This window comes from Anomaloglossus baeobatrachus, chromosome 1 (assembly GCF_048569485.1).
Source record: "Anomaloglossus baeobatrachus isolate aAnoBae1 chromosome 1, aAnoBae1.hap1, whole genome shotgun sequence".
Classification (NCBI taxonomy): Eukaryota; Metazoa; Chordata; class Amphibia; order Anura; family Aromobatidae; genus Anomaloglossus; species Anomaloglossus baeobatrachus.
The window spans coordinates 480,209,951-480,223,198 of record NC_134353.1 but is presented as its reverse complement, the minus strand read 5'-3'; the positions used below and the strand labels follow the sequence as shown (position 1 = coordinate 480,223,198).

Below are 13,248 nucleotides of genomic sequence, written 5' to 3'. Positions count from 1 at the left end.
GGGAGAAAAGCTTGTCATATATGGTCCAGCCATCGATTTAATAGGGTATTCAAAAGCAGCTGCATGGACCGGTCGCCGGACAGAATTTATACATACAGAGTGTAAAATAAGTACATAGAGAGGAATGGAATCAGAAGATACATGGGACAAGAATTGGAAGTAAATTTTATGATGGGCAGAAGGGGACTAAATTAGATGAGGGAGGTGAGGTGATAGGCTAGTCTAAAGAAATGCGTTTTTAGGGCCCGCTTAAAGGAGTGGATGTTGGGAATTAATTGAATTGTTCTTGATAGTGTGTTCCAGAAAATTGGCGCAGCTCGTGAGAAATCTTGAAGTGGGAGGTTCGAATTATTGAGGATGTCAGTCTTAGGTCATTAGCATTTTTTTTTAATTTACCTGGATGTGATGCTTTATTCCATCCTCTCTGCTCACTATTGGCACTGTCCTGTGCCTGCCTGGCCAGCTTGTTTCTGCATCTGCTTGTTGCTTCCTAGTCTTCTCCTGGCTATAGAGGGGGTGCGGCCAGACTCTGCATTAATATTTAATCTGTGTCCTGCAGTGTGTTTGGTCCCTGGGCAATCCCCTAACAGCATTATTTCAGGCAGACCTTACCTCCACACAGGGGTGTGATCTTTATTAAGCTCTTGTTCAAGCTCTGTCTGTCTTGTCTGCCTGTTTGGTCTTAGCAAGCTCTTGCTAGTATGCTCTTGTTCAAACTTTGTCTGTTTTGTCTGTCTATGTGGTCTGATCAGATTCTGATTAGCATAATTGGACCATTTTTTTCTGGATGGGGAAAGTACGGTCATATTAGCAAAGCCTTTGAGAAACTATGTGTGACACCCTGGCAAAACCAGGTAGTCACAGATGACTGTACGCCCCACCAGGGGTACAGGAATCGCCTCCTTCTTGGGAATTAACACCACACATCCCACACACAGGAACACCAGCCACAAATCCTACCCGCCCCCCCATGACACACAGGACACACCAGTGGGCGGGACAAGGCGGATGGGAACACCCACCTAGGGGTCTTGGGGTGATACAGGGCGGGAACCAGTGAGTAGAACCAAGTTTGAGTTGAAGTCAGTGTTGGAGTGGAAGTCGGAGTGCAGTGTGGTCAGGGTTGGAGCCGTGGGACCACGGGAGGACCGACTGGTAGCAAATGGCTCTGTAGGGCCACGGCGACTCGGTCACGGGAAACCCGAAGTGGACCGGGGCAGGGTAGTAGCCCGCTGGTACCGACGCAGGGAATCCAGTCCAGAGACAGTGCACGGCCGGGGTACCTGGACCCTAGGACGAGGCAAGCTTCAAGACCCTTGTTAATTGACCAGCGGGAAAAGGTACCAGGCCTTGTTCCCGAGGAGAGATGTCCAGATAGAGCAGACCGGCAGCCCAACGCAGGGAACAGGGTGTCCGCCAAGAACCCACTGAAGTCCCACGGGTGAGCGTCTGCGGGCAACGGTTCCCTCTGCGTCTAGAGCTGCAGGGGAGCGGATTTCTCCTGTTCCAAGAGGGGTTAATCCACACACCAAAAGACACAAGTGCAGGAGGAAGGGCCCCTACATTGTCAACCCGTGTGCGGGATCAGCACACCCCTCCAGAGGCAACCGGCATCCTGCCTTGGTTTACAGTACGGACTCTGTGTGGATTATTCATAATCATGAGTACACCGGTGTCACCCGGTCCAACCTGCCGACAACGCCCCAGCCCTGCTCCTTACCCACACCTGGGCCCCGGGACTACAGCCAACCCCTACCCGTGGAGGGGGAACCACCTTGCTGCTCCCGTATATCACCGGTCCAGGACTTCGGCCCCGAGAGGCAGCAGCGGTGCCACCATCTCATCACCGCAACCCACGGGTGGCGTCACAGACAATCTCCCCTGTAAATACCCCCTCTTTCACTGTGTGCATGGACGGGTGGTTGCGCGTGCCCCGTGTCCAGTCACCACTTGAGCCTCAGACACGACCGGAGGCACCCGTCCGCGACATATGTGATAGAGAGATCATTTTTATTATGGCTCAACTAGTAGGGTGGATCTGTTAAACCATAGATCAAAGTGAGCACCTTGGACAAGAGGTGTTGATGTAGCAGAATTGTATAGGCCAGATGGCACATAGAGCAGTGAGAATCAGTAGAGCTGGATATGCTGGGTGGCATGTGGTACAATGGAGCTTGATATGCTAGATGACTGGGACTGCAAGGTCAGTAGATGAAATGTGGAGGAGCACATTGACATAGTAAAACCGAGTGTGCAGACAGCATCTTGAATCATTCAGACATGCAGGTACATTGATTTGACAGAGCAAAGTGTATGGACAGAACACCAGAATAGCAGACATTTGTATAGACAAATAAGTACCTTCATGCAATAGAAAGTGTGTGGTAAATACTTCAATGCAGCAAATTCGAACATATGGACAGCTCCTTGAAACAGGTGAGCTGAAATGTCAGACAGACACCTTGATGTTGAAGAGCTGAGTGTGTGAACAGCCTCTTGAAACAGCAGATCTGAGTCAGCAGATAGGAACAGATGCTACAGATGTAGCAAAGATAAATTTTCAGACAGCACCTTTAAACAGCAGACCTGAGTAAAGGCCACTTTACACACAGCGACATCGCTAGCGATGTCGCTGGTGAAAGCACCCGCCCCCGACGGTTGTGCATCACGGGCAAATCGCTGCCCGTGGCGCACAACATCACTAACACCCATCACACATACTTACATTCCTAGCGACGTCGCTGTGGCCAGCAAACCGCTTCCTTTCTAAGGGGGCAATTCGTGCGGCGTCACTAAGCGACCGCCCAATAGAAGCGGAGGGGGCGGAGATGAGTGGGCGTAACATCCCGCTCACCTCTTTCCTTCATCATTGACGGCGGCCGCAGGTACGATGTTGTTCCTCGTTCCTGTGTTGTCACACATAGCGATGTGTGCTGCCGCAGGAACGACGAACACAACCTGCGTCCAAAAGCAGCAATGATATTTGAGATTAGAACGACGTGTCAACGATCAACGATATGGTGAGTATTTTTGATCGTTAACGGTCGTTCCTGCGTTTCACCTGCAATGACGTCGCTAACGAGGCCGGATGTGCGTCACGAATTCCGTGACCAAAACGACATCTTGTTAGCGATGTCATTGCATGTAAAGTGGCCTTTAGTCTTGTGGCTATGCTAGATTACAGATATGTGGAAGCAGCCTGAGCTAGCTGAATATTCAGTTGGTATTCAACCGCCTGGGCTTTATTCAATTTCTTAGAATGATGACATCACTGTGCACCAGGTTACCAAGGAAATGTGACGTGCACTAAAACAAAAAAGAGGGAAGCTGGGGAAGGAAAATAAGAGACTTGACCTTGAGTCAAAACAGGTGAGTAACAAACAGTGACTAAATGTAGAACTGGTGGAGGAAGGTTGAACTAGATGGACCTAGGTCTTTTTTCAACCTAAGTAACTATGTAACTATGTAACAAGTTTCTAGTCCATCAAGATATGCAGCTTTGTACTGTAGGGAAGATACGCTGTGGGAGACATACTACTAGTCTGCATAGCTGAAGTTCTGGAAACAAACAACAGAACTATGACAGCACTGAAATCAAACATTGGTCTTTATACTAAGCAATCTGAATGGTTCAGGATTCAGGTACCATAATGGTAATTTTATATTTTTAATCCCTAGATTTCTACCGGTGGTGGTATTTCAACTGAGAAGATGCCCAGTGCGCTGATTTTTGGGGTAGTGGCTGATGATGAGTCGCTGTTTGCTGTTGGTAAGCAGAAGTAGTTTCCATTTGTCTGAATTTTGACATTTGCAGGCTGACATTACTGACCTCATTTATGGGATATCAGTGAACGGATAAGCATTAAAGCGCATCAATCAGCAGGATTTTCCTATATAACCTAAAGCCAGTGCTATACTGGCACTATCATGTTGATTCTATACATATCTTTAGGCCTAAGCCACACGGCGAGAAAATCGGTGAGAGTGGAGTGCGATAAAACATCGCATTCCACTCGGACCAAATTTAGCCTGTGTGTCAGCGCACATGAGCGATTATTTTCGCAGCCCTAATCGGACCGAGAAAACAATTGCAACATGCTGCAATTGTAATGTGAGACTCTTTCTGTCGCACCCATTCAAGTGAATGAGGTGAGAGAAAAATCGCACTGCACTCGCGGTACACCGTAATAGCCGGCTACGGAGGAGAGAGGGAGATAAATCCCTCCCTCCCCTCCTCCGTGCCGCCCCGCCCCTCCGCAGCACTGGCCCGCCCTCCTCAGTGCTGGCCTGCCCTCTGCAGCTGAGGTCCGCTCGCATGATCGGACCGCAGTCACATGGATACTAGCATGACACTCGGCTCCTGCTGTGCTGAAAGTGCGATCCGAATGTCATGCGAGCATCGCAGTTGTGCCCCGTGTGGCCCCGGCCTTAGTGGTAAACTAGGATGTATAGGTTTTGAAACACAAGTGTGCCGCCCCCACGTCAGCAGCCAAGCTGCTTGGATCCGGATCCCTGGTGGCTCGAAGGGCATCCGGACCCGGGGATCGTGCGGCCACTCAAATGAAGGGGATATTTACAGGGGATGGTGTATCTACAGGTCGTGATGCCACTCGTGGTGTGTGGTAAGGTTGGAGTACCACCGCTGCCGTTGGGGAGTACCTGGGGTGATGACAGGGAGCAGCCAGGTGTTGCAACCCTCCACGGGTAGGGGGGATGTCCTGGGACTCGGTGATGGGGTTGAGAAGTGCCGTTGAGGGGTGGAAGGGTCAGTTGTGTACTCACTCAGTCCATGAAGCTGACACCGACAACTTGGTAAACCAAAGTTCTGGACACTGCTGCCGCTGAGGTGAGCACGCTTGGGTCCCGTCCCTGCTGGTGTTGCCTAATGATCTCTGACCTTTTCCCTGGCACTTAGTCTGCTTCTTAGTTGGCCCTGGTAGCTTGAAACTAGTCGTGTCCTGCTCCCCAGTGTGGCTAACTGTGGGAGCTTGCTCTCAGGGTTCACACTTGGGATTTCCTGGACCGTTTTGTGGAAAGTCCTATCCCCCTCGTTGCGCTAGGACCCCGATTCTGGAGCGGGTGGAGAGCGGATCTGGAAGGCTCCGTTCTTGTCGGGTGAATTGTCAGGTTGCCTGAAGCTACTCCCTGAACTAGGGTCCACGTACCCCGTCATGCCCTGGTCCCAGCCCGGTGATGGTACAAGGCCTCCGGCTGTCCTCCTCGACAATTCCATGCCTCTTGTCATGACCCCCTGTGACCGGGGGTCCAGCTCCTACTAGGCCCAGACCACTGTATGCCACCTAGTTACTTCCAAGGAGCCCGGCTCCTGACCTCCTCTCTCCTTCACTTCCAACACTATACTAGCCTACTCCTGACACTCCAGACCTGCCCTTACCAACTCCCCAAGTGGGCGACCCTATTCCACTCAGGCCGTCCACTGGTGTGTCTGGTGGGTGTGGTGCAGAGTGTTCCTAGGACTTTGATTAGCTGGTTTTGGCAACACCAAAAGTTACGGACCCATAACCAAGGAGGAGGTGGTTATTGCACAGAGGGCAGATTGCACAATACCCTGTGACGACCTGATAGGCCAGGGCGTCACACAAGCAAGTAAAGTTTGTAAAATGAGCTGCTTCTTGAATGACAGCAGCTGTCGATCTGTTGATAGCTGGGGTGGGTATTTATAGGTATCACCTCCTCCTGTTATTTATGCTAATTCTATTATGGAATCATTTCACTTTGTGACTAGAAGGACCTGTGCTGATGTCATACCCATGTGACCAGAAGGGGTCTCAGCCAACAGAAAAATAATATTGCTTCCTGGTATCAGCTATGTTGGCTGAAGCCCCGCTCATATGAAAGTGCAAGCAACTACCTTTTATGTGCCTTTCATGTACCTTTTATGTACCTTTTATGTTAGTGAATAAATCCATGGGGGGTTGCGTTTGAATCACTTATTTTGTAGACTTAGATGTAAACCCCCAATGTAAATGCTCAGCATAGAGCACAGGATAAATGTGAACTGATCCAAAATGTTCTGTACGCCAAAATACCACCAATAAAAGCTTCTACTCAATCCACAAAAAAACAAGTATCCACTTAGGTTCTTGTCATCTGTTAACAGAAATATAGGGGGCTTCAGCTTCCACATTACTTATAGCACAAAGGCTCAAGAAAAGTGCTATGCCTCCCACCACAAAAAAAAATATCCAGCAAAATCTGCACTCCCAAACCAAATGCCTCCCACCCTTCTGAGCCCCACAGTGTGCTTAAGCCACAGTGAGAGTTCACACATTTTGCATTACTGTAGTTAGTAGAGCCCACGTAATTTATGGGGTGCAGGTTCCCAGTAGCTCAAGCTCATCACAATGTACGGGCACTACAATGGCAGGTTTCCATTTTTCCTCTGCAATATTCATTGCTGCTTGTATTTGGATATGCCCAGAGGGGTTTAATTTCCAAATTGGGGTCACTTGAGGGAGGTTTCTGCTATTCGTGCACGTAGAGGCTCTGAATATGGAGTCTGCAAACTATTCTAGGAAACTTTGCACTACAAAAGTCAAATAGAACTCCTTCCCTCCCGAGTATCACCGTGTGGCTAAACAATACTGTACAGACATATGGGGTATTGTCACATTCACGAGGAGTTGTATAACAAGTATGCAATTATTTTTACCTATTTCCCCAACTGAAAATTTAAAATCTGTGGGTAAAAAATATTTTTAGTGGTAAAAATGTAATTTTTTTTTCCACCACCCAATAATGAAACATATGTGGTGTCGGTATGCTCATTGCACTATTAGATGATTTCTTTAATAGGTATAGTTTGTAAAATGGGGTCACTTATGGGGGGTTTCTACGGTCCTGACACCACAGAGGCTCTGCCATTGTCACATACATTGTCAGTTATAAATGACTTAATGACAATGCATAATTGGTAGAAGGTTGAACTAGGTGGACCTAGGTCTTTTTTCAACCTATGTAACTATGTAACATGGTACTTGCAAACGATTCCAGAAAAATCTGCACTGTGCCTGATAAGTAGTAGTTTCTGACCACATAATCCTAGGTATTGAAGTAATCAGAAGAAATTGGCAACACATTTTGTGGTCCATTTTCTCCTGTTCCCTTGTGAAAATTAAAAATTTGGGCCTACAGTATCATTGTCATTGAAAAAAGTAATATTTCATTTTCCCTGCCCAATATTATAACATTCTGAAATACCAATGAGTTCAAGATGCTCACCAAACCCACAGGTACATTTCTTGAGGGAGTTAGTTTCCAAAATGGGGCACTTGTGGGGGAGCTCCACTGTTTAAACACCTCAGGGGTTTTGCAAATGCGGCATGGCTTCTGCTATCATTTACAGACAATTTTGCATTCCAAAACTGAAATGATCCTCCTTCCAATCCCTTCCAAACAGTAGATTTCCACCACATGTAGGGTATCAGCATGCTCAGGAGACATTGCACAACAAATTATATTGTCTATTTTCTCCTGTTACCTTTTGAGCTAAAGCAACACTGTTGTGGCAAAAATGTGATTTTATTTTTTTAAATTTTACAGCTCAACGTTATAAAATTCTGTGAAGCACCTGTGGGTTCAACGTGCTCACCACATATCCAGTTAAATTGAGTGGCATGGCTTCCAATATGGGGTCCGTTATGGGGGTTTCCACTGTTTAGGCACATCAGGGGCTCTCCGAACAGGACATTGCTAATGCTAATTATTCCAGCCAATTTTACATTCCAAACGTCAAATGGCGCTCGTTCTCTTCTGAGTCCTGCCATGAACAGTGGTTTTCCACCACATATGGGCTATTTTGGTACTCAGTAGAAATTGCGCAACAAATTATATGGTGCATTTGTGATGCCCTGGACTAGCCAGGTAGTCACAGGTAGTCCCTTACACAAACACCTTCCCCTAAAAAGGTAACAGCAGCCAACCTTAAAACCCTGAGTCACCTCTCTCGGGACTTGACGTTCACACACGGGGGACGGGGCACGGGGCCAGGCAGTTGGCCACGCCCACCGAGGAGTTCGGAGAGCCTGAGGCGGAAAAAACAGAGAGTTCAGTGACAGGAGTGGAGGAAAGTGGAAGCAAAGTGTAGACGTCTGTCAGGGATCTTGATCGGAGCCCGGATACCCTGTGGCCAGGAGGCAGACGGTAGTGGCCGCCTGCAGGAGCTGGGATTACAGCCGGCAGAATCGTAAGGGACCGGGACCGGGTAGTGGCCCGCCAGTACCGAACCGGGGAACTGATTGGAAACCGGAGCACCAGGAGGGGTACTCAGACCCAGTACGAGGCCCAGAAGCCACTGGACCGAGTCGAATTCACTGATTGGGGTCTAGACTTTAGGTCCTTTCCACCCAAGATCCGACTGAAGACAAAAGCCCAACCAGAGGGATAGAAAGCCACCGTCCAGGCATCGAGATCCCACAGGCCAGCGTCTGCGGGCAAACGGGCTCTGCCGGCACACACCAAGCCGGGGAGCGGACTACCGTTGCTCAGGCATAGGAGTCACCATTCTTCTAAAAGTGAGGTGCAGGAGAAAGGCAGAAACCACCAACCTGAAAAAGGGGAGAAGCGAAGCTGGCTGCGGGCACCGTCCACCATCTTGTTTGGTTTACCAGAGACTCCAGTGTGTCTGTAATAGTGAGTACAAAAGTGCCCTCGGGCCGTGCACCGCACCACACTGCACCAACAAGCCAGCATGCATCCCCCTCCTCAACACCCTCGGGCCCCCGGGACCATCACCCCCTACCCACGGAGGGGTTAACACCAAGCTGCGCAACACCGTCCCCAGGAGCCTAGTCAACGGCAGCGCTGGTGTCCATCCATTCACCACAACCCGTGGGTGGCGTCAAGAACTTAACCCCCAAAAACAACTGCGGCGTCGGCCGTGGACCACCCCTCGCGTAGCGCCAGCATCCCTTCAGAGCGACGTGATCCCCGGGTCCGGGAGGAGCTCGAGCCACCCACCCACGAGCCCGGATCCGAGCGGCTTGGCAGCCGGCCGAGCCCCGGGGAGGTACACATTTTCTCCTGTTACGCTTGTCAAAATGCAAAGTTTGGGGGTAAAATAAAATTTTTGTTTGAAAAATTAAAGTTTTTATATTTTTCTTCCACATTACTTTAGTTTCTGTGAAACACCTGAAGGGTTAATAATGGTGTTATTTTGGGGTATTTTCTGCCACCTGGGCCTCTCAAAGTCACTTCAAATGTTTTTTGTAAATTTTGGTGAAAAATTGAGAAATTGTGGATAGGAAGTTGGACGGGTTAAAAGCAAACAAAAAATATTTGTTTAAAAAATGCTGCTGATGTAAAGTAGAGATGTGGGAAATGTTATTTATTAACTATTTTGTGTGACAGAACTCACTGGTTTAAGGGCATAAAAATAAAAAATTTGAAAATTGTGAAAATTTTCAATTTTTTTGTCAAATTTTTGATATTTAAATAAATAAATGCAAATAATAATCAATCAAAATTCAGAATTACTGGGATACATTGAAGCGTTCCAGAGTTATCACCACATAACGTGACACAGGTCAGAATTCTAAAAATGAGGCTCGGTCATTAACATACAAAGTTGCTAGGTCCTTAAGGGAATAAAGAAGGGCTGGATGATTTCCTCAGTACACAAAACATTGTGGGTTATAGACAGGGACGGATTTTAGGCGAGGCTTGCAGGGCTCGAGCCCCGGGGCTTCCACCACAAGAGCTTCTAAGGGGTCCCCCACCACCAGGGCCGCCATCAGGGCATTACAACCATGTCTGGTGTACCGGACCCAGTGAAGAAGGTGGGGGGTAATTACATAACTGTATTAAGCCCAGGCTGCCCCATCTTCACAGAGCCCATGGGTGGCACTGTACCTTTAAATCTTCCCGTCTGGCTGCAGAGACGTGGCTATGGAGCATATTGTGCGTGGCCAGGTCCTGGCAGATCATCTGTGTGAAGAGGATCCCGCCATCTTCTCTGCTCTCCAGACAGGACCTGTCGAGCTCAGTGCAGGTTCCGCCCTCTCTACCTCCTGTGCTGTGATTCATGGCTTCTCTCCTCGACATGCTGCTCCTGGCTAGTCAGAGGCTGGTAAGATGGATGTGTGGTGACAGCTCGTGATAGAGGTCCGGGTCTGCTCTACTGTGCACTGTGGTGGGCTGGATGGAAGACTATTAGAGGGTCTGTACCTCGGTATGTTATTAGGGGTTGGGGGGCTGTGGATATTATAATTAGCTGCGGGGTTTGAGCTGTGTATATTATATGGGCCTGGGAGTTTATTGATATGTTAATTATGAGGGACTGAAGTCTGTTGCACTTTACCCTGTGAGGTGTGCTGCACTCTCTACTGTTAAGGGCTATTTTGACCATTTATCATTTTCAGAAAATAAATACAAAATTTATTTCTTGGAAATTTTGAGACATGTTGTCAGTAGTTTATAGAATAAAAAAAAAAAATTTACATTTTACTCAAAAATATACCTATAAAGAGAAAAATCAGAAAAACTGACAATATTGCAGTGGTCTCTTTTGCAGTGGTAATTTTTGCCAGAGCTGTATATATACACACATTTTCCAAGAGTGGTAGTGAGGCTGTGGAAGGTTTGCGGGGTGGAGGCGGAGCTGGGGTGAAGACTGGACAGAGTCTCAAGGGGGCCCCAATATTTTGCCAGTATGGGGCCCTGAAATACCTAAAGGCAGCCCTGCCCACTACCATCTGTGTGGCTGCCATTTTATTAACAAGTCCCAGGGCCCTGGACAGCTGTGGGGACACACTCGTCTTCGTCAGTGCTGCGGCCCTCGGGCCGAGTTCTCGGGACCGCAGTGCTCAGCAGGAAAGTGCAGCTGCCGTCCCTTTAATCCCTTTAATCCACACTGGCATACAGTCCACAGTGTTTGCTGCATGCTCCTGCCGCCCGCTGTGCTCCAGTCCCACACATGAAGAGGAGCTGCAGCGTCAGCCAGCGTCCCCAACACAGCGCTGCCTTCCGGTGCTGTATGGGCCCTCTCTCTACTGTGAACTCAGCGGTACATTCCTCCCCCCCGAGATTTATGGGCCCCAGTGAGCTTTACGGGCTATTCCCCCCCTGTTATGATCCGGAACCATGGAAGATCACCACAAATCATTGGCAAAAAGGTGACAAGAGCCTTGGCAACTAATCTGGCCGCCATCCCCTTACTAACCAACACAACTAGAAGTAGCCGAGGGGTGAACTAACATCCTGTGCAACGCGAACCCAGCCGGAGAACTAACTATCCTAAAGGTAGGAAAGATGAATAACTCTCTGCCTCAGAAAATAGACAAGAATAGCAAGCCCCCCACATTCAAAGACTGCGGTGATATAGGAAAAACACAATACACAGGTAGATGACAGGATTAGCAAAAGGTGAGGCCCCCGCTGACTAAAATAGGAAAGGACAGGAAAGGGGACTGATGGTGACCAGAGAAAAACCCTGCAAAATACCAACTTCCTGATAGTACAAAAAGGCCCTCAGATCGCTCGATCTGAACTCCGTCCTATACCAGGTGCCCTTGTCATACCAATGAACAGAAAACAAGAATTATAACAAATTCAAAAAGCCATAAACACATGGACCCAAAGAAGCTATACTCCACACAGAACTGCACGGAGTTACTCAACAATCCACTGAGGGGGAAAATCCCTGCAAGCAAATAACCTGAAACCAACCACAGCAAATGACAAACCCAGATAAACAAAATAACCAGACAATAAATAAAGAGCAAGCACTTATCTGGGGAAGATGTGGTGTAGAGCAGGATTAAACAGGCTGAAGATACAGAGAACAACTGACATCCAGCAACAGCTTGCAATCAGACCAGGACTTAAATAAGCAGAGAGTTAGGAAAGGAAACACCCACTGCACAACCCACCTGGTCTCTGTCCAAACCCTTCCTGGCCACCAGAGGGAGCCTCCCAGCAGCCAAGACATAACTAACATTCACAACAGTACCCCCCCTTGAGGAGGGGTCACCGAACCCTCACCCACGCCTTCGGGTCGCTCGGGATGAGCATGATGGAAGGCGCGAACCAACCTGTCCGCATGAATGTCAGAAGCCACAACTCAAGAGTTATCCTCCTGCCCATAACCCTTCCATTTCACAAGGTACTGAAGCTGACGCCTACTGCGACGGGAATCCAGAATTTTTTCAACCTCATACTCCAGATCCCCTTGTACCAAAACAGGGTCAGGATGCGCTGCTGCAGGAACTGCCGGCTCCACATGTTTCTTCAACAAGGACTTATGGAAGACATTGTGAATCTTAAATGACGCAGGCAGAGTCAAACGGAAAGATACAGGATTAATAATCTCCGAAATCTTATAAGGTCCAATAAATCTGGGCTTAAATTTAGGAGACGGAACTCTCATAGGAAAATTTTTAGAGGACAACCACACCATGTCCCCTACTTTAAACCAGGGACCAACAGTCCGACGCCGGTTGGCAAACTTTTGGGCAGTTTCTTGGGACTGAAACAATTTATCCACTACCTGCCCCCAAATCTGCTGCATTCTGTCGACCACCGAATCCACCCCCGGACAGTCAGACGCCTCAAGCTGCCCTGAGAGGAACCTAGGGTGATACCCAAAATTGCAGAAAAAGGGGGACACCAATGTGGTAGAGCTAGCTCTATTGTTAAGGGCAAATTCAGCCAAAGGCAAAACGAAACCCAGTCATCCTGATCCGCAGAAACAAAACACCGTAAATAGGTTTCCAGGGTCTGGTTAGCCCTTTCAGTCTGACCGTTGGTCTGAGGATGAAACGCAGAGGAGAAAGACAGCTGAACACCCAATTTGGAGCAAAAAATCCTCCAAAACCTGGATACAAACTGCACCCCTCTGTCAGAAACAATGTTTTCGGGAATACCATGCAAACGGACAACATGTTGCAAAAACAAAGGCACCAACTCCGAAGAAGACGGCAACTTAGACAAGGGAACCAAGTGGACCATCTTGGAGAATCTGTCACAGATCACCCAAATCACAGTCATTTTCTGAGAGACGGGAAGCTCTGAAATAAAATCCATAGAGATGTGCGTCCAAGGTTTCTGAGGTACAAGCAAAGGCAATAATAGCCCACTAGAACGTGAACAACAGGGCTTGGACCTAGAACAAACTCCACACGACTGCACAAAACGATGGACATCTCGGGACAGGGAAGGCCACCAAAAAGAGCGTCTCATAAGATCCCGAGTACCAAAAATGCCAGGATGACCCGCCAAAACAGAGCAATG

General features: G+C 48.4%; 1 protein-coding gene across 1 annotated transcript in view; it reads left to right on the top strand.

Moving 5' to 3' along the window:
- The window catches only part of NWD1 (NACHT and WD repeat domain containing 1), a 190,835-nt gene that overhangs the window by 155,965 nt on the left and 21,622 nt on the right, over window positions 1-13,248 (top strand). Inside the window, exon 16 of the mRNA XM_075338285.1 lies at window positions 3,679-3,769. Coding sequence (XP_075194400.1) covers window positions 3,679-3,769 — 91 coding nt within the window. The remainder of the gene's footprint in view (window positions 1-3,678; window positions 3,770-13,248) is intronic.